This window comes from Pleurodeles waltl, chromosome 2_2, assembly GCF_031143425.1.
Source record: "Pleurodeles waltl isolate 20211129_DDA chromosome 2_2, aPleWal1.hap1.20221129, whole genome shotgun sequence".
Taxonomy (NCBI): domain Eukaryota; kingdom Metazoa; phylum Chordata; class Amphibia; order Caudata; family Salamandridae; genus Pleurodeles; species Pleurodeles waltl.
The window spans coordinates 193105327-193131436 of NC_090439.1; the positions used below are offsets into that span (position 1 = coordinate 193105327).

Below are 26110 nucleotides of genomic sequence, written 5' to 3' on the forward strand. Positions count from 1 at the left end.
GTGAGAATGGTGACACTCCCTAAGGAGGGGACCATCCCAAGCAGAATCCTATGAATCATAAGCCTCTAGTGATGAATGGAATAAGGGTCACTGTAGGTTTAATCCAAGACTCAAAGAAGGAAGGACAAATATTTTATAACAAACCTAAGAGAGGGGTTAGTAAGGCGCATGGAACAAGGAAACAATCACAGGAAGAAGTCTCGCAAGAACCAATTTGACGATCAATCAGAATAGAATCCGAAGGCGGGTGGTAGGAAAGCCCCCGGTATTTACACAAATGATCCTAGATACCAGGCAACAATTCCAGGAATATCACACACAAGTCACTCATAATCGAACACATAGAGAAGATCATTATAGAGTATGCCCTCCAGTAACCAGACAAGCGACCCTGGCAACAACATAAGAAGGAATCATCCCAAAAAACGAATAATCAAACATTTAGAATAGATTCTAAAGGGAAACAGGTGGCAAGTCCTCCAACACCAAGATATGGGAACTGGGACCATCAGGCCCACACACTGACACAGGAAATGAAACCATTCCTAGAAGCAACGGAGCAGACACAGGAGTATCTATGGCGCAATGAACGATACCATCGGACAGTGACCCGTCTAGTCATCAGAGAGAATTCCCCTGCTACACAGGCCTGCGAATGTACAGGAACAAAGTGGCATATTGAATTCAAACGCTGGAAGCCCACAGGTATCAAAGGAACAACTGTCAATTATTTTCCCTCCCCTATATGCAACTCAAGGACCCTAGGACATACTCAATAGATCAAATATAATTCAGCTGTTGCATCATATACCAGCTTTAGCGTATCTCTCATCACAGGATCTCTCAACAGTAAATTTGAATACATATGCATGCATCACCCAGAGAGAGTCTACACTAACGACATGGGCTGACCAGGGCACAGTAGAAAGAGTACTGAAACACTAGAATTGGGGTAAAAATCAGTAAACCAGAGACACAATACTACCATCGAGTTCTAACTAGGAAACGTAAATTAACATGCCCTACTAAATCTGTCAGCACTCTGCGAGGGACCCCGATCATCAAACCGTCAAAAATAGACAAGAGACTTATCATACATCTGACAAGGCACTTAGGAGGAACTCAAGCGAATGATGTAAGCAATGATGTTAATAAGGAGGGTAGGAATTGGGGGTGGCTCCCTGAGGCTCTGATCACTAAAGGGGAAATGCAGATTTAGCAATAGAGAACTCCCTCCAAGCGAAGTCAATAAGATGATTAGAATACTCAGCTGGAAGGTATCTGAAGCAATGCAGACATTCCATGCCTTCAGGAAACTTAGACGCCGGAGCCTAAGCCCATATCGGGCTTTTTAATGACTCAATCTCCCGCTCAAAAGAAAAACTTGTTTGGAAGATACATGGGTGATCTCGCAACATATGTTAAGCTAGGCTTAGCGGTTAAGTTGGTGCCTTGGGAGGAATCAACCTGTGACGTGCATGTGATAACCTTACATGGTCTAGCTCTTTCCAAAAAAATTACACCAATATCCATTATAAATGTGTACATAAATCCTAAGCGGGAAAACAAGAAGACAAGGGTCAAAATCATCTTTAAATTATTAAAGTAGTTCTTAAGTGAATATCCGGACCACGAACACCTAATTGCAGGAGACTTTAACATTCGGCATCTTGGTCAGGAGGCAGGGCGCCCTGGAGATGATATAAGATCAACCCTAAAAACGTTCTTCACGGAATATGACCTGAGAACGTCCAACTGTTGTAATACAGTAGTAGGGTCACTGATTCCTGCATTCAGAAATATATCCACATTGGATTTCATCTTCTTAAGTCCAGCTTTATTACACAGATGTGTATGCTATAAGGTGATAGGAAGGTCAGCGAGTGATCACAATCCCATAGACATAGAGATTGACCTCCAAGCACCTAGACTCCCATCCTACAAAACCACTGGGCTGCAATTATCAACTAAGCTATGCCCCCTGACAAAAAGGATTAAATGGAGCATGCCCTATAAGAGGAAATACGATCTATGGAAACATTAAATCTGGAAAGTGGGACAAGCAGAATTAGTGACGAGTGGGCAAATAGGATTAGGAATTTACATGAGTCACTATGTATCTTTACGCATCAAGGGACTGCAGGAAGTAAAAGACAGAAAATAAAAAGATTCACAACATCTAGCGAACACAGACAGTGTAAGTGGAAATGTAGGTGGGCAGAAGCATACTGCAGAAGGAACAAATCTCCCGAAGCAGAAGCTCTTAGGAGGTTGGCGAGGAAAGATTATAAAAAAGCAATATGGGAGATGAAACGAAAGGAGATTGAAGAATGCTGGATTAATCTACAAGCATTATCACCACCGAGTAAAAAAAAAAGAATTTTGAGACTATGTCAATTCTTTACTCCATGGAACAACAAGTAAGGATAATGTGATATCGGCCAGCTTGTGGGAGTCCCATGTAGGCAACCACTACGTGGTTCCAGAACACTCACCAGCCCTGAGCTCCATGGGGTGGCCATACGATCTGGATGGCCCCATAGATAAGGCACTAGAGACCACAATCAAATTGGTAAAAACAGTGATCGGCAATATTAGGAGGGACGGAGCTCCGGGACCAAATGGCCTCTCAGTGTGCATATTCAGAGATGACCAAGACTACTGGGCCAAACCCTTGAGCACCCTCTTCAACTACTGCTTACATCATTCTGTGGTCCCAGAGGCATGGAAAGGCTCAATTTTGCACCCAATCTATAAAGAAGGAGACTTCAATCTCCTGGAAAACTATAGGCTGATAACCCTTCTGGATGTGGATGGCAAAGCCTATGCAAGCGCTTCCAATAATACAATATGTGGATGATCTGTGCTTCTTGCACAGACCAGAATAGGTTTGAAAAGGGGTCTGGAGATACTACATAGATACACTGAAAAAAATAATTTAAGGGCAAATGCGGTAAAAAACAAAGTGCTGGTCTTTTGTCATCAGGCCAAAAAACATCAAAGGTAGTGGAAACTTGCTCCATTAACAATAGACACAGAAGATAAATATCATTACCTCAGAGTCCAGTTATCAAACACAGGGAAAACATCATACCAGACAGCGGCAATAAGAACTAAGGCGGAAAGAGCTACTTACTCCTTACCAAAACTCCACCTTCGGCTACAGTCACCTACACCTCAGGCAATCGGGAGGGTCATTAAAGCAAAGTTACTCCTGGCTATCACCTATGGACATTTGGCATTTCCTGGCAAGATAACTGCATTTTTAGAGAAGTGCCAGATGAGAGACTACAATGGATATTTAAGATCCCTATCTTAACCAGATATGCAGGGCTACGTTTAGAGTTTAATATAACAAAAATTGACACTCTGTAAAATGGATATAATCAAGCTTTTTCATGGTGTCTGTAGAGCCAATCAGGACAGCCCGAGGGGCTCCCTGAATGTAATCGTTAAGGATAACGCATGTAGCTGGGCTATCTACCTCAGGCAAGCCGAGGAATATTTTAACTTGGTTCCCCCCCTATGCGCTGGACCCTCTCATATCGAATGCACTACTAAAAATACTTTGAAAGATCAGGGCACACAAAAGTCCAGAGAAAATGACAAAGCCATAATTAGGAATAATACCGGAGCTGAGGGCTTGGCCGAGTCATACTTGACCAACCATGTTCAACCATGTATGAAAACTGCTCTGGGAGCCCGTGCATTGCAGAATATTTTGTTAATGCGTCTCCTAATACTCCCTGTTAGGGATTTTAGGGGCAACTGGAAGTTTGCACAGGGTGATTCCAAGATTGTGCACTGTGCAAATATCATACTGAATCTATAAGACACCAAGGCCCATATTTATACTTTTTTAGCGCCGCTTTTTGACTCAAAAGCTGCGCAAACCTACAAAATACAATTGTATTTTGTTAGTTTGCGCCACTTTTGCGTCAAAAAGCAGAGCAAATGCGGCGCTAAAAAAGTATAAATATGGGCCTTAGTATGTTGCTGCCCGCAATTGGCCTTGGAGAGATGCCTTCTATTAAAACTGCTTTTCCTGAAACATGGAGTAAGATCATGCACTGATGCCATAAAGCTAATATTCAGGGCAGATATCCTAATGGACCTTGCTTGCTCTGGGAAATATTTTACTAATATGAGCCTAGCCCTACAAAATGCCCAGAACCTCCAACGTACAGACATGAAAAGGATTGAGGCAGCCACTAAAGAAACAACACTAAAGAAGTGCTTACTCACCCATGAAAGGCCCACAATAGCATTAGACTTCGAGCTAGTCATTGGATTGACAGGTCAGACTGGACGCCTTGGTTCAAACTTTAGAGCAAATTATTGTGTAATATTTCTGTGCTCCCAGCATCTTTTTCACCCATGGAATGCTCCTCCATAGCTTGAGACTTTGGGACAGATTTTGGAGTGATAGGCTAGACAGGGAAATCTCTGCTACTACTCTCAGTTCCTATTATAGTGTAGTGCTCTACCTGGTGCTTCCTGTGGCTAACTTAATCTCCAGGCGGCAGAGAAGCCTGGTATAGACAATCTTTTCGCCACTGCTGAGCTTGTGAACTGCACACTAAGGGATGAGACTATTGTGACAACAGCATGCACTTTCTATTATTGGTATTTTAGCTTTAAGTTTTCAGATTTTCTACAACTGTTATTTTTATTAGATGCTATAACCTCCCTTTATCTGAGTATCCACACAGATATGTAGATAGCATTATTGGTAGAATGCTTACATGCCTAAAGTTATTAGCACGGATAACAAGGACGGGCATCCGATTCTAGCACATTTTGCATTCTATACACTGACTGCGTTTGAATGCAGTGAGGCTTAGGAGATTGTATATGTCTAAAAGTATTATGGTAAAGTATTTGTATTGTATTTTATGCAATGTTTGTAAGTAATTATGCAATAAAAGCTACTGGGACTACTACTAGAGCAGTAGTTACAGAGTATGCCCCTTATTTACGATTTATGTTGTTTTGGTCCATGTAATATATATATAATATACATTATATTTTTATATAACATTGTGTGGAGTATCTTGTGTGATGTATTTATTGTGTCACTGATGAGAGTGTGTTGTACAAACGCTTTACACATTGCTTCTAGTGATACGCCTGACTGATCTGTGCCAAGCTACCAGGGGAGAGCACAGGTTATCTTTCTCAAGGGTTAAGAAGACCCCTTGCACCGCAGGGGTTGCATGGCTTGCATTACGTCCTGGTTTTAAGTAATAAGAATATGAAGACCCACACTCATTAAATGGGGCCAAAGGGAGAGTTGACAGACCCAATACCTATCAAGAGGGGGGTGAGACAGGGTTGTGTGCTTGCCCCAACCCTTTTCTCATTATACATTAATGATCTGGTTCATCATTTGAAACAAAGCAATCATGATTCACCAAGATTGAACGGTGACCCAGTCCCCGCCCTCCTTTTTGCAGATGATACCATCTTATTATCTCAAACTCCCATGGGCTTGCAAACCCTATTAGATAAATTCAGTGAGTATTGCAGTATGAAGGGATTAGAAATAAATACAACCAAGACCAAATACCTGACTGTTAACCCCCATAAAGCACTCAAGAGAAACATTCAGATTAGAGGGCAGGCATTGGAACGAGTAAAAAACTTCAATTATCTAGGGATACTGCTTGATGCCAAATTGTCATGGGCACCGCACGTTAATAAAGCTGCTATCTCCTTAGCTCATAGTTCCATGGCGATTAGCAAAAATTACAAATGTTCAAGGTCTAGTATTGTTTCGCCAGTATTTGAGATCTATAGGTGCAAAGCACAGGCTGCTGCTCTATATGGTGCCGAACTCTGGGGATTCATAAATCTAACCCCATTGGTTATCCAGGAAAATAATTTCATGAGGGGGGTACTGGGTCTCCCTCCATCTACTCCACTGATTCCTCTAACCTATGATATTAACATGAAACAAATAGGTAACTTGGCAGCCCTGAGGCCCTTGCTTTACTGGTGTAGACTTTGGACAACTCCTGAATTGATCCAATACAGGCAAGCACTAATCGAGATCATGGACTTGGACAAGGCCATCTCCCTTCCGTGGCTCCATTATATAAGGCAATGCTTTTACAAACTAGGCCTGAAACATTACTGGGAAGAACCTCATACACTCACAACACAATCCAAGATCCGACTAAAACAAGTATTTTGGGTCTTCACCCTAAACAGCCCTCTCTACAGTAAGGATCTAGGTAGACTAACCTTAAGTTTCCTGGATATTAAACCATTACTGAGTGCTGAGGAATGGATAGATACTATCCAACCCAGACGAGCAAAAGCTTTATTTATGAAGCTCCGATATGGGACTCTCCAGGTTAAGGCTTTTACCTCTAAATGGGGACCCTTGAATGGGAAAAGACATGAGGCGACTTGTGGGCGGTGTAATACGGAGACTCCTGAAACGACGGATCATGTACTTTTAAACTGTAAAGCTTATGACAAACCAAGGAGGAAATGGATTCGACCCATCTGCAGGAACGTTGGAATCAGGAATTATAATGAAGCTGCAAGATTCTTGAGATCTAGTACTATTCCATATGTTGTTTTTGGTTTAAGCCGGTTTTTACTAGCAATTTCATTTATCAGAGATAAGGTGGGCCTGAGGCTCTAGGCGCTTCAACTCAGATAAAACTCCCACAGTTAATCTACGGCCCCCAAATTGATAAATGGGAGCCGCCTTTTATAATCCAATGGACTCTGGTTATACATTTAGCTAAGGATAAATCTAGCCTAGGGGATATTGATAATGCTCGGGAAGAACTTGAATTATAAAATTATCTTGCCCCTTAGCACAAGGACTGTAGACATTGGGAGGTTTTTTAAGTTATCTAGTATATTTATTTTTATTTTAAATAGTCCTCCCCCAGCTAAGCAAATAAGTGCCTGATGGCACGGGAGGCAAATTTTAAGGGTTTTATAAAAAATGTAATATTGCAATCGATTCTTATCTATTGCTTTTAAGACCAATATTGGCCATTATCTAGACAGTCTGATTTTAGTAGTTAAGCGAGTATTAATTGTTGCTGGAATAACGTGCTTCTTGTATTACTTGATTGTTTCCCTTTCTATGGCTTTTAGCCGAATATAGGCGTGTGTGAAAGAAAGAAATTGTTGGGCATTGGGGATTGTCACTCAGCTCCTAAAATTAGCTAAACAAGTCCACATGTGATGGTGGTATGCACATTGCAAAGATTCTTAGAGGCAACTTGGTATGTTAGAGACAAACGTCTTTCCAAAAAAAACATGAATTCTATTTTTACAATGGACACTATTTGTGCATACTCATAGTTCTAGAGACTAAGGGAATCTTTTTTGCCAGTACATAGTTATTGCTATTAATAGTGAGATAACAATCCCAATTGTCTTTTGCACAAAGATTTGTAATTATAGTTATTTCATAATATTTTTATGGTGATTTGTATGGTGATGTGTATTGTGTATTTTTATAGTGTTTTAATCGACAAATTGTTTATTTTTACAACATTCATATTCACAACTTGCCTACCTGTATTGTATGGCCTTGGGGGAGTTCTGGATTAGATTTTTAATATCATGATGGGTTTGATTATATCGATTTTCTCAAAGTTTTTTTGTTTCCTTTTTAGAAATGTAAGAACTTTGCTAGTATGCTTTTATGGTATTGTTTTGCCGAAATAAAGCTGGAACTGAACTAAATGGTACCACTGAAGGGGAACGCAGATGTTTAAAATGCGTGCTTGCATGACAAATTTAGAATACCACTTTCGTGAGGTGTGAAAATGTGCAACTGCACATTTCAATAATTTCCCGAATTAATGTGTATTCTTGGCGCCTTTAATAATGAAATGTGGTTCGATAAAGTGTACCTTTTTTGTTTATAGTACAATAGCTTCCAAAAAGTTACAGTTTCCTTCTCTGCCTCCTGGGCTTTTTTGACCTGAAACTGCACTCTAGAAATCCTAGCACAATTATTTATCAGTGCAATTCGTTTTCTCTGCTAATGAGCTCTGTTTCCATTTTTTTCACAGTATACAGCGTCGGCTTTCTTTACAACTGCCTATTCTACACCATGCCTACTTGCCATCCATAGGAGGAGTAGATGCTAGCTGTGCCAGTCCATGTGTAAGCCCGAGTGCCAGCCCTCGGCACAGACATGTGCAGCCATCTTTTCGGGTCATGGTGTCGGGCCTGTAGAAAATGGAAGACTTGCGTGTCCTGGACTACTAAGTGAATTACTTGATGAGCGAACTGCACGATTTCGAAATCTGCCACACACACAATTGCTCTTACCACTGAAGAACTAAATGATAAGGCCATCACCGTGGACCTGTGTAATTCAAGCAGACACAGAGAAAGAGAGACACCGAGGGATGCATGGAGTCAGACCTTGGGCCTTATTTTTGAAGTTTGATTCTTCGCACAGACAACACATTGACAATATTTCTTCCCGAATTTGTAAAGCAACAAAACGAGGCGAAAGGCATTCTGAATTTTGCGAAAAAACAAAAAAGCCAGAAGTCTCTAACAAGGCTCTGACCTATATGACTGCTAGGAACATGGAACAGGACACTGTATTTTATATAAGTATGAAAAACGAATTGTGGCTGCATAATATGTAAGGAAATGTAATTTGAAGTTTACAGAGTGGCGCGGTAGTCTGATGGAAGCATGCTTCTGTGATTAACCAAGAACATCGGGTGGAACTTCTAGCGGGAGGGCTATTACAAATGTCCTTGGGAGTGTCATTGAAACCCAGTGCATTCTAACACCGAGGGTCTCCGTTGCACAGTACTGTACACGTGGCCGCTACTCTCGAACAGAGATGTATTGCTTTAGAGCCAGTGCATTTTGTCGCACAGAAATACGTGGTGAATGCCAGGTTTCATGCAGACCACCTGGGTCTTTATTTTGACAGACTTTCTGCATCTGTCTATTTTTTACAAACATCCTGCGGTATAATAAAACTGATTTAAAGTCCCAGGGCTGGGAACTCAGGAGATAAGGACAGGGTGGTGGTAAAGCCTCAATGTCACTGGATGGAACTTTTTCTCACATGTTCGATGTTTAAGTTATTGTATACAGTGCCAGAACATAAACTCATTTCTCAGTAAGTACAGGGATTTGAGCTACACTTAAAGATTGCTTGAGTGACGCCATCAGTCCCTACGGATTGCATATACTGTACACCATTGCCTTGCACCTGTGTGTGTGGAAGTTGGTGTTGAATAAGCCAGATTTGTCCAGAGTATTATGTATTAAAAAAGACGTAGATACATATTGAGTGATGGTTCATTATATACAGTCACTGGACGGTTCAGTTAATAAGTACTGGCTATTTATACCTGACCTAAAACTAGAGCTGTTCTAACCAAAGTGATTTAAAATGCCTTTTAATAGAAAAGGCAATCAGTCCGCTCTGTGTGCCTAATGCCGACTGATTCGGTGAGACCAGTCTTGTGAAACTGCTACAGAGCAGACGTTCTCAGTATGGTAAAAGAAAAACTATGAGTTATTTAGAATCCCTCCCCCCCCCCACACACCCCCTTGAGTAAAACAATATGGAATTGTGGGACATCAGTTATGTGCTTATTTGTGTTTAACTGTTTCAGCTTCTGAATCATTCTTAAGGGTTACCAGCCTTAGGATGTCAATTTCTATTTTAGGTTTCACCGTGCGTATTCTTTTACTTTATACCTTACAGCACAGGTCAGGGCTTCCTTTTGCTGCTGTTAGTTGACCCTGGCTTTTGAGGCATACACATTCATAATGGGTGCCCCTCAGTTCGTTACTGAATGGAAACGGCAACTATAAGCAGAGGGCGCATTTAAGTTCAAGTTCTGGTATTCTTTGAGTAGTGAACTGGAAATAATGTGTTTCAACACATCTAAAACCTAACCTAGCTCCCTTAATTTACTGTCACTGCTTTCTTCAAAACGCTATCTAAAAAAAAACTTGTACAAATCCGCAACTGCGTACACTCTAAAAAGTAGAACTCATTTGACAGTAGCTCCTAAGATTTTGAATGTATCTTACATTTTCAGGAGTGCGTTTCATCACCAAATTCAAGACGTTTCCACTCATTGAAGTTATGCGCAGAACTAAAAGGAACTTTTATCAATGAAATGGGCAGCAACAAGTCTAAAACCTGCTACGCAGTTCGCCAAAATTTAAACGATCATGGAAGTACTTAGTAACTTTGTAAATGTACAGCACCATAAATATTTACAAGGAAGGTGTATTTTCAGACAGAAATCGAAACAAGTGGATCAGTGTGTCTCTTTCTACGTCAATGTATATCATGGTTAATGCTCAACAATGCAACCATTCCTTGTGCGGAGGCACAGAAAGTGAAAGTTATAGTTACTTCCTACTCCAAGCTCCACTCATTGAATACCACTGTATTACTATTCATAGAGTGATGCTAAAGTGCCACTAGGCCAAAACTAAAAACAGTCACCTGTGGGGACACTGAGGCCCAGATTAACAAAACCTTCACACAACGCAGTGCTGCACCAAGGTTGCTGTGCTGCGGGACACGCGTGGGAGAGTGCATGAAAGGGTACAAAGATATAGCACTATCCTGCTCTCTCCCTAAAGCTGGAGCACAGTTAACGCATGCCTGCGTGAGTCTACCATAGGCTCTGCACTGGAAGGATGCCCTTTTAGGAGAAATAAAAGTATTACCCCTTTTTAACGCCTGCTGCAAAGTGGCACAAAAGCCTGCCTACTATTGGTAGTTGACAGGGTTTTGTGCCAACTATGAGTTGTTGCATGGGAACGCCCATTTATCACTCTGGAATGCCCCCTTGAAACAGAGTAATGCAAAGCAGTTGTTTGCGCTGCGCTGGGTTACTTTCAGGCAACTTTCCAGGGCAAAACAAGTATTGCGCTGGAAAGTAGATTAAAAGACATTTTGCAAGAAAAGTGATGCAAACCCAGCACAAAATGTTTGATAATCTGGCCCTGAGTCTTTCTCCTTATCCCCGGTCATTCTGATTACTTGTGTGCCTCTAAATCTGACTAAACACAAGCCCCGCTCATATCCTTTTACATACTTAATGTCACCTCCATATCCCCCAATCTCCGTTTGTTTGACTCGTGACGACACACATCACACTATGAGGAAACAACCTCATTATGGTGTAAACCAGCATTGTGTTCATTACCTGAGGACATTACTATTAGCCAATGCAGGCTTCAGAAACACGTTTAACTATCATTTGCTTGGAAGAGCCAATATACTTTACAATTATGAAACCAACCTTTAATATCAAAACATCTAAATGTTATACTATATTTTTATATGTATATATATATGTATCTTATATATACATATGTAACTTTACACGGCTATATGATGATGGAGGTAGTTTTTTAGATGAGCCTTCTAGTTATAAAACACAGCTAGCTTATAAACATTTGCTCTGTTAAAACACTCAAAGATCAATTTGTCACATAATGTGTGTTTTCCAGTATTTCCGTGCTCTGTTCGTTTCATCGGTACCGGGGTTAATTTAATAGACATGTCACTTTAAAAAAGGGGTAAAAGTAAAATATTGTAGATAATGTAAACAAAAACAGACTTTGTAGAAATATTACTCTACCCTAGCAGGAACAAAATCAAAAGTATTGGACTGTTGAAGGTGTGTGCGTGTGTGTCTGTATCTAATCGTAAATACTGACATTGTGCAGTTTATTTGGTTTAAACCATGCAGTACGTTCTCTGACATAAATATATAGTTTTCCCATAAGATTTCTATTTATTTATTTTTTTGGCAAACAACAATACCCACAATAAAGTGGCAATAGATATTTAATGTTTCTGTTCTTTTATACCGCAGCAATCATGTACTGTAAATTCATGACGAGACAGTGCCCAAATGGAATTTTCCAATGATGTTAGTGCACAAATGCTTTAAACTACACTGGAACGACCAGGATAAACTGTAAATGAAACATTTCTTGTACCCTTATACTGCATGATATACATTTTTAATAAACCGTTGCAAATCTGTTTTTATGAATAAAATATGCAAAAACGATTTTTTTGTAGTTCGTTGTTTAAAATCTGCAGACAACTGCGGTAGGGAAATCTGTGGGTAACACGTTTTAAAATAGAGCAAGAGGGATCCGTTAGTCTGCTAATAGCAGACGGCACATGTCAAAATAACCCAAAATTCTGTACACTGAGAGCGACCATTTAACAGTCTGTTTTTTGGGGATTCTGATGTGACACTGAGGAGATTTTTATAACAATTCCAAAAATTTCAACATGTATTTGTTTTATCACGCTATGGCTTCCTCATATGAAGAGGTTTCTGTTCTTTTGGAAATTATTCACTAAATATCAAAACAAGCCAATGTAGTATAATTTTATGAGCCAAAATAAATTTAAAAGCTATACTAATTTGAAAATGACCAGGTATTTGCTGGGCTGGAATTGATAATATACTTCAGTCACGCAATCGTGGTGTTAGACCAGACATACTTAAGGTGGTCACCCTCCAACTTTTTGCCTACCTCCTCCACTTTTCTGAGCTCGCTTTTGCTGGCTTTAGGACTCTGTGCACTTTACCACTGCTACCCAGTGCTAAAGTGCTTGTACTCCCCCTCTAAATATAGTAACACACTCTTATCCCCAATCAACATATTTAATTTACTTATAAGCCTCTAGTAAAGAGCACTACATGCATGCAGGGCCTTTAAAATAAATGCTACTTGTCGGCCTCTAGGACTGATTGTGCCACTCAGTTAAGTAGCCCTTTAACTATGGCTTAGTCCTGTCATTGCAGAGTCTGTATGTGTAATTTTACACAGCCATGTCAACCTGGCCCAGTAAACCCTATGCCAGTTCGAAACCTTGCCTTTTTATACATCACCTCTAAGGTAGGCCTTGGACAACCCAGATGGCAGAGTGCAATGTATTTAAAAGGAAGGTTATGTACCTTTAAGTTTCAAGTGTCCTGGTACTGGAAAACTCCCAATGTCATTTTTCACTACAGTAAGACCTATCTCTCCCATAGGCTAACTTTGGGATTACCTTATTGTTAGACTTTTCATCCTTGGCATGGTCTCCCTTAACTTTTTGCCTCTGTTCCCCAGGTTGTTGATGTGTGCTGGACTGTGATTTTACTGTTTTTGTTACTCTGGGCACTTTACCACTGCCAACCACTTTACCACTGCTAAAGTGCAAGTGCTCCTTTATAAAATGTGTATGTAATTGGCTTATCCTTGATTGGCATATTTGGTTTACTAGTAAGTCCCTAGTAAAGTGCACTAGAGGTGCCAGGGCAAATGCTACTAGTGGGCCTGCAGCACTGGTTGTGCCACCCACATAAGTAGCTCTGTAATCATGTCTCAGACCTGCCATTGCAGTGTCTGTGTGTGCAGTTTTAACTGTGAATTCGACTTGGCAAGTGTACCCACTTACCAGGCATAAACCTTCCCTTTTCCTACATGTCAGACACCCCTAAGGTAGGCCCTAAGTAGCCCCAAGGGCAGGGTGCAGTGTACGGTTAAGGTAGGACATATAGTAATGTGTTTTTTATGTCCTGACAGTGAAATATTGCTAAGTTTGTTTTTCACTGTTGGAAGGCCTATCCCTCTCATTGGTTGACATGGGGGGCTACCTTTAAATCTGATTAAAGTGTAGATTCCCTTTGGGAGCGGATGGACATGTGGAGTTTGGGGTCTCTGAGCTCACAATTTAAAAAATACATCGTTTAGTAAAGTTGATTTTAAGATTGTGTGTTTGAAAATGCCACTTTTAGAAAGTGGGCATTTTCTTGCTTATACCATTTCTGTGAGTCTGCCTGTTTGGCAACCAGCCCAACTGTCAAACTGACCCAGACAGGGAATCCACAGAGTAAGAGGGCAAAGACTGGACTTTGTGTGCCTTCCATCTTAGAAGAAATCTCCAAGGGCTTGATTTAGAGCTTGCCTCCTGTTGTTTGAAGTCTCAGGGACAGCAAAGACTTCTCTCTGCAAGCACTGGGAGTCTCTGGAGAGACTCCTACCCTGTGGTGCCCATCCAGTTCCTGGGACCCTGAAAGACTTCTCTCTGCCAGCATCGGGAGTCTCTGGAGAGACTCCTTCCCTGTGGTGCCCATCCAGTTCCTGGGACCCTGAAAGGAGAAGCTGGCAGCCTAAAGACAAGGAAATCCACGCACAGGGCGCTGTGCGGGGAAAAGGTTGACGCGATTCCGATCTGGGGCAGGAGAAACGACGCGCAGCATCGCTGACGGAGGCTGGGAGACCACAACCCGCGCTGCGGGGTTTTTGGATCATCATGCGGCTGGATTTCCGACTCAGGTACCGCTGTGCGTGGAAAAACAACGCAAGGCCTGCCCGGACCTGAGAGTGCTGACCGGATCGACGCACCACTCCTCTGCGGAGAGAAGAAACGACGTGCCCGACCCGGTGAAAGGAGAAACGACGTACGGTCCTGCTCGTGAGTGGAACCAACGCCTCGCAAGCCCTTTTTGATGCGTACTCACCCGTGCAGGGTTATTTTTGACGCACACCAGGTACATTTTCACGCTAGCAGCGCTAGTGTGGGTTTAAGACTCTTTTTGCATTTTTATTGATAACTTGACTTGTGTATTGTGGATTTTTGTTGTTTTGGTCTTGTTTTGTTTAGATAAATATTTCCTATTTTTCTAAACCTGTGTTGTGTCATTTTGTAGTATTTTCATTAAGTTACTGTGTGTGTTTTGGTACAAATACTTTACACCTAGCACTCCGAAGTTAAGCCTACTGCTCTGCCAAGCTACCAAGGGGGTAAGCAGGGGTTAGCTGAGGGTGATTCTCTTTTATCCTGACTAGAGTGAGGGTCCTTGCTTGAACAGGGGGTAACCTGACTGTCAACCAAAGACCCCATGTAAGGAAATGCCTCCTTGGTATCCTTGGCATGGTTACCCCCTAACTTTTTGCTGATGATAAGTTATGATTTGAAAGTGTGCTGAGACCCTGCTAACCAGGCATCAGCACCAGTGTTCTTTCCCTAAACTGTCTCCACAATTGGAACAACCCTGGCACTCAGGTAAGTCCCTTGTAACTGGTACCCCTGGTTGTAGGAGGCTGGCCAGGCTTGTAGTGGGTACCAGAGGTACTTACACCTTGTGCCAGGTCCAGATATCCCTTATTAGTGTAGAAGAGGTATTTCTAGCAGCTTAGGCTGATAGAAGGTAGCTATAGCAGAGCAGCTTAGGCTGAACTAGGAGACATGCAAAGCTCCTACTACACCACTGGTGTCATATGCACAATATCATAAGAAAACACAATACACAGATATACTAAAAATGTACTTTATTTTTATGACAATATGCCAAAAGTAACTTAGTGAGTACCCTCGGTATGAGGATGCCAAATATACACAAGATATATGTACACAATACCAAAATATGCAGTAATAGCAAAAGGAAGTAGTGCAAGTAGTGTAAAGTTACAGTAGATTGCAATAGAAGCACATAGGTTTAGGGGCAACACAAACCATATACTCCAAAAGTGGGATGCTAACCACAAATGGACCCCAAACCTATGTGAGCTTGTAGAGGGTCGCTGGGACTGTAAGAAAACAGTGAGAGTTAGAAAAATAGCCCACCCCAAGACCCTGTAAGGTAGGTGTAAAGTGCACCTACAACCCCCAGAGAGCACAGAAGTCGTGATAGGGGATTCTGCAAGGAAAACCAACACCAGCAAAGCAACAACAGTGGATTACCGGACCTGAGTACCTGTAAGAGAAGGGGACCAAGTCCAAGAGTCGCGACAGTATCAAGAGTGGGCAGATGCCCAGGAAATGCCAGGTGAGGGTGCAAGGAAGCTGCCACCGGATGGGAGAAGCTTGGTGTTTTGCAAGAATGAAGAGGACTAGGAACTTCCCCTTTGGAGGATGGATGTCCCACGTCGTGAAGAAGCTTGCAGAGGTGTTCCCACAGAGAAAGACCGCAAACAAGCCTTGCTAGCTGCAAAGGTCGCGGTTAGGGTTTTTGGATGCTGCTGTGGCCCAGGAGGGACCAGGATGTCGCCACCTAGATGAGGAGACAGAGGGGGCGCCCAGCAAGTCAGGGAGCCCTCACAGAAGCAGGCAGCACCCGCAGAAGTACCAGATCACGCACTTAGAAGAGGAGTGAACCGGAGTCCACCTGAAGTCACAAAAGGGAGTCCCACAACGCCGGAGGACAACTCAGAAGGTTGTGCACTGCAGGTTAGAGTGTCAAGGACCCAGTCTTGGCTGTGCACGAAGGAAATCACGCGGTACCCAGCAATGCAGTCTAGCGTGGGGAGGCAAGGACTTACCTCCACCAAACTTGGACTGAAGAGTCACTGGACTGTGGGAGTCACTTGGGCAGAGTTGCTGAGTTCCAGGGACCACGCTCGTCGTGCTGAGAGGGTACCTAGAGGACCAGTATTGCAGTCTTTTGTTGCCTGCGGTTGCAGGGGGGAAGATTCCGTCGACCCACAGGAGATTTCTTCAGAGCTCCTGGTGGAAGAAGGAGGCAGGCTACCCCCAGAGCATGCACCACCAGGAAATAGGCGAGAAAGCCGGCAGGATGAAGCGATACAAGGTTGCAGTAGTCGTATTTGCTACTTTGTTGCGGTTTTGCAGGCGTCCTGAGCAGTCAGCGGTCGATCCTTTGGCAGAAGGTGAAGAGGGAGATGCAGAGGAACTCTGGTGAGCTCTTGCATTCAGTATCTGAGGAATTCCCCAAAGCAGAGACCCTAAATAGCCAGAAAAGGAGGTTTGGCTACTTAGGAAGGAGGATAGGCTAGTAAGAAAGGTAAGAGCCTATCAGAAGGAGTCTCTGACGTCACCTGATGGCACTGGCCACTCAGAGCTGTCCAGTGTGCCAGCAACACCTCTCTTTCCAAGATGGCAGAGATCTGGGGCACACTGGAGGAGCTCTGGTCACCTCCCCTGGGTGGTGCAGGTCAGGGGAGTGGTCACTCCCCTTTCCTTTGTCCAGTATCGCGCCAGAGCAGGGCTGGGGATCCCTAAACCGGTGTAGACTGGCTTATGCAGAGATGGGCAGCATCTGTGCCCATCAAAGCATTTCCAGAGGCTGGGGGAGGCTACTCCTCCCCAGCCTTCACACCTATTTCCAAAGGGAGAGGGTGTTACACCCTCTCTCAGAGGAAATCCTTTGTTCTGCCTTCCTGGGCCAGGGCTGCCTGGACCCCAGGAGGGCAGAAACCTGTCTGAGGGGTTGGCAGCAGCAGCAGCTGCAGTGGAGACCCCGGAAAGGCAGTTTGGCAGTACCCGGGTTCTGTGCTAGAGACCCGGGGGTATCATGGAATTGTCTCCCCAATGCCAGAAGGGCATTGGGGTGACAATTCCATGATCTTAGACATGTTACATGGCCATGTTTGGAGTTACCATTGTGACGCTACACATAGGTAGTGACCTATGTGTAGTGCACGTGTGAAATGGTGTCCTCGCACTCACAAAGTCCAGGGAATTTGCCCTGAACAATGTGGGGGCACCTTGGCTAGTGCCAGGGTGCCCACACACTAAGTAACTTTGCACCCAACCTTTACCAGGTGAAGGTTAGACATATAGGTGACTTATAAGTTACTTAAGTGCAGTGGTAATTGGCTGTGAAATAACGTGGACGTTATTTCACTCAGGCTGCAGTGGCAGGCCTGTGTAAGAATTGTCAGATCTCCCTATGAGTTGCAAAAGAAATGCTGCAGCCCATAGGGATCTCCTGGAACCCCAATACCCTAGGTACCTCAGTAACATATACTAGGGAATTATAAGGGTGTTCCAGTATGCCAATGTGAATTGGTGAAATTGGTCACTAGCCTGTTAGTGACAATTTGGAAAGCAGAGAGGGCATAACCACTGAGGTTCTGGTTAGCAGAGCCTCAGTGAGACAGTTAGTCATCACACAGGGAACGCATACAGGGCACACTTATGAGCACTGGGGCCCTGGCTGGCAGGGTCCCAGTGACACATACACTAAAACAACATAGATACAGTGAAATATGGGGGTAACATGCCAGGCAAGATGGTACTTTCCTACACAACCCCCCCCCCCCCAAACGAAGGACAATAAGACTAGCCATGACCTGATGAGTCTTCATTGTCTAAGTGGAAATATCGGGAGAGTCCATCTGCATTGGAGTGGGTACTCCCAGGTCTATGTTCCACTCACTGTATAGTCCATTCCCTGTAGAGATATGGACCACGTAAACAATTTAGGGTTTTCACCTTTCATTTGTTTTAGCCAAAGTAGAGGTTTGTGGTCTGTCTGAACAATGAAGTGAGTGCCAAACAGGTCTGGCCTCAACTTCTTCAGTGCCCAGGCTACAGCAAAGGCCTCCCTCTCTATGGCAGACCAATGCTTTTCTCTAGGGGTCTAGGGGGCTGATAAAAGCAACAGGTTGATCCTGGCCCTCAGAATTGAGTTGTGATAAGACTGCCCCTACCCCTAATTCAGATGCATCAGTTTAAACAATGAATTTCTTGGAGTAACATGGGCTTTTTAGGACAGGTGCAGTGCACATGGCCTGTTTGAGCTCCTCAAAAGCTTTCTGACAGCTAGCTGTCCACAATACCTTTTTCGGCATCTTCTTGCTAGTGAGATCATTAAGTGGGGCTGCAATGGAGCCATAGTTTTTTAATGAATCTCCTGTAATGCCCAGTGAGGCCTAGGAAGGCTCTCACCTGGGTTTGAGTTGTAGGGGGAACCCAATCCATGATTGTCTGGATTTTCCCCTGAAGTGGTGCAATCTGTTCTCCACCTACCAGGTGTCCCAGATAAACCACCATTCCCTGCCCTATCTGGCACTTTGAAGCCTTGATAGTGACACCTGCCTTTTGCAGGGCCTCCAAAACTTTCCACAGGTGGACCAGGTGATCATCCCAGGTGGAGCTAAAGACAGCTATATCGTCCAGATATGCTGCACTGAAAGCCTCCAACCCTTGCAGGACTGTATTCACCAACCTCTGAAACGTGCCAGGTGCATTTTTCAAACCAAAGGGCATTACTGTGAATTGGTAGTGCCCTCCAATAGTCGAAAATGCAGTTTTTTGCTTTAGCATCCTCTGATAATTTGATCTGCCAATACCCTGCAGTCAAATCAAAGGTGCTTAGATACTTGGCAGATGCCAGTGTATCATGAGCTCATCTGCCCTGGGTATAGGGTGAGCATCAGTTTTTGTTACCTGGTTGAGACCTGTAATCTACACAAAACCTCATCTCCCTTTTTCCATCTTTTGAGTGAGGCTTTGGTACAAGCACCACAGGAGAGGCCCATGGGCTTTCAGAATGTTCAACCACTCCTAAGTCAAGCATTTTCTGAACTTCTTGCTTTATGCAGTCCCTGACATGGTCAGGCTGCCTATAGATTTTACTCTTGACAGGCATGCTGTCTCCAGTATCAATTGTGTGTTCACACCAAGATGTGGTGCCTGGAACAGTTGAAAAGAGTTCAGAAAACTGACCTAGGAGATTTATGCAGTTGTCTTTCTGCTCAGCAGTAAGACAGTCTGCCAAAACTACACCTTCCACTAGAGCATCCTCTTCTGTGGAAGAGAAGAGATCAGTGAGAGGGTCACTCTCTTCTTCCTGTCCTTCATCTGTTGCCATGAGCAGGGTGAGATCAGCCCTGTCATAGTAGGGTTTTAGGCGGGTGACATGAATCACCCTAAGGGGACTCCTGGCAGTGCCTAGGTCAACCAAGTAGGTGACCTCGCCCTTCTTTTCAACAATGAGATGGGGTCCACTCCTTTTGTCTTGGAGTGCTCTTGGGGCCACAGGCTCCAATACCCACACCATCTGTCCTGGTTGGTACTGAATCAGAACAGCCTTCTGGTCATACCATTGCTTTTGGAGCTCTTGGCTGGCCTGAAGGTTTTTACTGACCTTTTTCATGTACTCAGCCATTCTGGATCTTAGGCCAAGTACATAGTCCACTATATCTTGCTTAGGAGCTTTTAAAGGTTGATCCCAACCCTCCTTCACAAGTATTAGAGGACCTCTTACAGGGTGCCCAAATAGGAGTTCAAAGGGGCTGAAGCCCACTCCTTTCTGGGGTACCTCCCTGTAAGCAAAAAGGAGGCAAGGTAAAAGGACATCCCATCTCCGAGTTTTTCAGGGAGTCCCATTATCATTCCTTTGAGAGTTGTATTAAACCTCTCTACCAGTCCATTTGTCTGTGGATGATAAGGTGTGGTGAATTTGTATGTTACACCACATTCCTTCCACATAGCCTTCAAGTATGCAGACATAAAGTTGCTACCCCTGTCTGATACAACCTCTTTTGGGAAACCCACCCTGGAAAAGATTCCCAGGAGGGCTTTTGCCACTGCAGGTGCTGTAGTGGTCCTAAGAGGAATTGCTTCAGGATATCTTGTGGCATGGTCCACTACTACCAAGATAAACCTATTGCCTGAAGCAGAAGGAGGGTCAAGGGGGCCAACTATGTCAACCCCTACCCTTTCAAAGGGAACCCCAACCACAGGTAGTGGAATAAGGGGAGCCTTTGGAGTGCCACCAGTGTTGCCACTGGCTTGGCAGGTCACGCAAGACTTACAAAAATCCTTTGTGTCCTCTGACATCCTAGGCCAGTGCAACAGGGAGACAAGCCTTTCCCATGTTTTAATCTGACCCAAATATCCAGCCAAAGGAATGTCATGTGCCAGAGTTAGAAGGAACTCTCTGTACTGCAGAGGAATGACCAATCTCCTGGCTGCTCCAGGTTTTGGATCCCTTGCCTCTGTGTACAAGAGGTTGTCCTCCCAGTAAACTCTATGTGAGTCACTGACATCCCCATTTTGCTGTTTGACAGCTTGCTGTCTGAGACCCTCTAATATGGGACAGGATTGCTGTGCCACACTCAGCTCCTCCCTGGCAGGCCCCCCTCCACCCAAAAGCTCAGCAGTGTCTGCTGCCAGCTCCTCTGGTGAAGGTTCTGCACAGGGTGGAAATTCTTCTTCCTCAGAAGTTGAATCATCTGTAGAGGGAGGGATAGAGGGTCGGGATTTACCCTTACTAACCCTAGCTTTAGGGAGCACTTGGTCCATTGATCCAGGATCCAAGTCACCCTGTCCTTATTGTTTTTTGACCTGAGCCCTTGTCAAAACAAAAATATGCCCAGGAATGCCCAGCATTGCTGCATGAGCCTCCAACTCCACTTCTGCCTAAGCTGACGTCTCTAAACCATTCCCTAGTAGACAGTCTACAGGTAAATCTGAGGCAACCACAACTTTCTTTGGACCAGTAATCCCCCCCCCCCCCCAGTTGAGATTCCCAACAGCCATGGGATGGCTAAGAGTGTTGTAATGAGCATCTGTCACTTGGTACTGGTGACCAAGTAGGTGTTGTTCAGGGTGTACCAGTTTCTCTATCACCATGGTAACACTGGCACCTGTGTCCCTGTAGGCCTGAACCTCAACACCATTGATTAGTGGAGGTTGCTTGTACTTATCCATATTAAGGGGACAAGCAACCAAGGTGGCCAAATCAATGGCACCTTCAGAGACTAACACAGCCTCTGTGGTCTCCCTAACAAGACCAACCCCAACTAAATTACCAAAAGTGAGCCCAGCCACTTCCTTGGTTTGGCTATTAGTAGGTTTGCTCCCACCACCACTGCTATTACTAGGGGCACTAGAGGTTGCAGTAGGGGTTGTGGTAGTGGGAGATTTGGTGCTTTTCTTTGGACAACTGGCATCAGTTGTCCAATGGCCTTTTACTTTACATAAATAGCTCCAAGGCTTTCTTACTTGATTAGAAGAGGATTTGGACCCACCACCCCCACCAGAGTGTTTTTGTGGGCCTGATGAAGACTCATTTTTAGATTTGTCCCCACCCTTGTCTGAAGACTTACCATCCTTCTTCTTGCCATCCTTGTCACCCCCTGTATGAACTTTTCTGTTCACTCTTGTTCCGATCCATTTGTCTGCCTTCTTTCCCAATTCTTGGGGAGAGGTCAGATCTGAGACCACTAGATATTGGTGTAACAAGTCAGACACACAGTTATTCAGAATATGCTCTCTCAGAATAAGATTATACAGGCTTTCATAGTCAGAAACTTTACTGCCATGTAACCACCCTTCTAAGGCCTTCACTGAACAGTCAACAAAGTCTATCCAGTCTTGTGAGGACTCTTTTCTGGTTTCTCTGAACCTAATCCTGTATTGTTCAGTGGTTAAGCCAAATCCATCCAAGAGTGCATCCTTCGAAATTGCAAAATTATTGGCATCACTTTCTCTAACAGTAAGGAGCCTATCCCTACCCTTTCCATTGAAAGATAGCCATAGGATAGCAGCCCACTGCCTTTGAGGGCCCCCCTGTACCATACAGGCCCTCTCAAGTGCAGCAAACCACTTGTTAATGTCATCCCCCTCCTTGTAAGGGGGAACTATCTTGTGCAGATTCCTGGAATCATGCTCTCTCACAGGATTGCTATCAGGAATACTGCTGCTGACACCATGGGGTCCTAACCCCAACCTCTGTCTCTCCTTCTCCAGGGATTCCCTGTCTAGAGCCAGCTGTTGCTGTTTAAGCTTCAGTCTGGTCTCTTCCACTCTCAACTTTTTGAGTTCCCTTTCTAACATGTTGTCTTCAGGGTGGGTGGGTTGGGAGTGCATGGACACTGAGGATATGTTGGAATTAACAGAGGGAGACCTGTCCCTAACAGTTTGCACTCTAACAACCTGGCCGTCAGGAACAAAAGCATTTCTACTATGATGAGAGCTTCTATTACTACCAGCATTGCTAGGAGGTCTGCTAAGGGGCAGATTTGGAAGAGAACTCTCTATACCTCCCCCAAGGGGTTCCCCTGAGTCAGAGTGTGAGCTATCTACCATCTTCTCAATTGAAGTGCCAGCTAGGGACTTATCATTCTCAATGAGCAAATTAAATAGAAATTCTCTAGAGGGGTTCTTCCCTATCACTAAACCTCTATCATTGCAGAGACTCCTTAGGCTCTTAAAGTTAAGATTGTCATATGTTGTATTGACCATTTTAAGAGCAGTTCCTACATCAGACATGATAGAAGAAGGTTTAGAGACAGTGAGAAGAGAGAAAAAGTTTCAGGACTTTTTTAAGAACAGGAAAAAAAAACTTTTTCAAACTTTTAGAAAGTTTAGGAGTACTTTCAGCACTTAGCAGAAAGTGTAAGAGAAGAAAAGCAAAACATTTTGGTTAGGTGTACATACACTGAACTTGTTTTGTATATTTTTCTCTTATGAAAAGTACAAAATGACAAAGTGGTAAGTAGTTACAAGTACTTATCCCACTGCTGCACAACCAATGTAGGAGGCTGGCCTGGCTTGTAGTGGGTACCAGAGGGACTTACACCTTGTGCCAGGTCAAGATATCCCTTATTAGTGTAGAAAAGGTGTTTCTACCAGCTTAGGCTGATAGAAGGTAGCTACAGCAGAGCAGCTTAGGCTGAACTAGGAGACATGCAAAGCTCCTACTACACCACTGGTGTCATATGCACAATATCATAAGAAAACACAATACACAGATATACTAAAAATAAAGGTACTTTATTTTTATGACAAAATGCCAAAAGTATCTCAGTGAGTACCCTCAGTATGAGGATGCCAAATATACACAAGATATATGTACACAATACCAAAAATATGCAGTAATAGCAAAAGGAAGTAATGCAAGCAGTGTAAAGTTACAGTAGATTGCAATAGGAGCACATAGGTATAGGGGCAACACAAACCATATACTCCAAAATTGGAATGCGAACCACGAATGGACCCCAAACCTATGTGAGCTTGTAGAGGGTCGCTGGGACTGTAAGAAAACAGTGAGGGTTAGAAAAATAGCCCGCCCCAAGACCCTGTAAGGTAGGTGTAAAGTGCACCTACAACCCCCAGAGAGCACAGAAGTCGTGATAGGGGGATTCTGCAAGGAAGACCAACACCAGCAAAGCAACAATAGTGGATTTCCGGACCTGAGTACCTGCAAGAGAAGGGGACCAAGTCCAAGAGTCGCAACAGTGTCGAGAGTGGGCAGATGCCCAGGAAATGCCAGCTGAGGGTGCAAGGAAGCTGCCACCGGATGGGCAAAGCTTGGTGTTTTGCAAGAACGAAGAGGACTAGGAACTTCCCCTTTGGAGGACGGATGTCCCACGTCGTGAAGAAGCTTGCAGAGGTGTTCCCACGCAGAAAGACCGCAAACAAGCCTTGCTAGCTGCAAGGGTCGCAGTTAGGGTTTTTGGATGCTGCTGTGGCCCAGGAGGGACCAGGATGTCGCCACTTGGATGAGGAGACAGAGGGAGCGCCAAGCAAGTCAGGGAGCCCTAAAAGAAGCAGACAGCCCCCACAGAAGTACCGGATCAGGCACTTAGAAGAGGAGTGAACCCGGAGTCCACCCAAAGTCACAAAAGGGAGTCCCACGACGCCGGAGGACAACTCAGAAGGTTGTGCACTGCAGGTTAGAGTGTCGGGGACCCAGGCTTGGCTGTGCACGAAGGAAATCCTGGAAGAGTGCACAGAAGCCGGAGCAGCTGCAAATCACGCTGTACCCAGCAATGCAGTCTAGCGTGGGGAGGCAAGGACTTACCTCCACCAAACTTGGACTGAAGAGTCACTGGACTGTGGGAGTCACTTGGACAGAGTTGCTGAGTTCCAGGGACCACGCTGGTCGTGCTGAGAGGGGACCCAGAGGACCGGTGATGCAGTCTTTTGTTGCCTGCGGTTGCAGAGGGAAGATTCAGTCGATCCACGGTAGATTTCTTCAGAGCTCCTGGTGCAAGAAGGAGGCAGGCTACCCCCAGAGCATGCACCACCAGGAAACAGGCGAGAAAGCCGACAGGATGAAGCGATACAAGGTTGCAGTAGTCGTCTTTGCTACTTTGTTGCGATTTTGCAGGCGTCCTGAGCAGTCAGAGGTCGATCCTTTGGCAGAAGGTGAAGAGGGAGATGCAGAGGAACTCTGGTGAGCTCTTGCATTCGGTATCTGAAGAATTCCCCAAAGCAGAGACTCTAAATAGCCAGAAAAGGAGGTTTGGCTACCTAGGAAGGAGCATAGGATAGTAAGAAAGGTAAGAGCCTATCAGAAGGAGTCTCTGACGTCACCTGATGGCACTGGCCACTCAGAGCAGTCCAGTGTGCCAGCAGCACCTCTGTTTCCAAGATGGCAGAGGTCTGGAGCACACTGGAGGAGCTCTGGGCACCTCCTCTGGGAGGTGCAGGTCAGGGGAGTGGTCACTCCCCTTTCCTTTGTCCAGTTTCGTGCCAGAGCAGGGCTGGGGGATCCCTGAACCGGTGTTGACTGGCTTATGCAGAGATGGGCACCATCTGTGCCCATCAAAGCATTTCCAGAGGCTGGGGGAGGCTAATTCTCCCCAGCCCTGACACCTTTCTCCAAAGGGAGAGTGTGTAACACCCTCTCTCTGAGGAAGTCCTTTGTTATGCCTTCCTGGGCCAGGCCTGGCTGGACCCCAGGAGGGCAGAAACCTGTCTGAGGGGTTGGCAGCAGCAGCAGCTGCAGTGAAACCCCGGGAAAGGCTGTTTGGCAGTACCCGGGTCTGTGCTAGAGACTCGGGGGATCATGGAATTCTCTCCCCAATGCCAGAATGGCATTGGGGTGACAATTCCATGATCTTAGACATGTTACATGGCCATGTTCGGAGTTACCATTGTGACGCTATACATAGGTAGTGACCTATGTATAGTGCATGCGTGAAATGGTGTCCCCGCACTCACAAAGTCCGGGGAATTTGCCCTGAATGATGAGGGGGCACCTTGGCTAGTGCCAGGGTGCCAACACACTAAATAACTTAGCACCCAAACTTCACCAGGTGAAGGTAAGACATATAGGTGATTTATAAGTTACTTAAGTGCAGTGTAAAATGGCTGTGAAATAACATGGACGTTATTTCACTCAGGCTGCAGTGGCAGGCCTGTGTAAGAATTGTCAGAGCTCCCTATGGGTGGCAAAAGAAATGCTGCAGCCCATAGGGATCTCATGGAACCCCAATACCCTGGGTACCTAGGTACCATATACTAGGGAATTATAAGGGTCTTCCAGTGTGCCAATCAGAATTGGTAAAATTAGTCACTAGCCTGCAGTGACAATTTGGAAAGCAGAGAGAGCATAACCACTGAGGTTCT

At 44.5% G+C, this 26110-nt stretch overlaps 1 protein-coding gene across 2 annotated transcripts in view; it reads left to right on the forward strand.

Moving 5' to 3' along the window:
- Nucleotides 1-12065, forward strand: part of GABBR2 (gamma-aminobutyric acid type B receptor subunit 2) — a 3493747-nt gene extending 3481682 nt beyond the window's left edge. For both annotated transcript variants that reach the window (XM_069219613.1, XM_069219614.1), the window contains exon 19: nucleotides 8052-12065. In XM_069219613.1, coding sequence (XP_069075714.1) covers nucleotides 8052-8217 — 166 coding nt within the window. In that variant the 3' untranslated portion in view covers nucleotides 8218-12065. The remainder of the gene's footprint in view (nucleotides 1-8051) is intronic.
- The last annotated feature ends 14045 nt before the right edge of the window (nucleotides 12066-26110 follow it).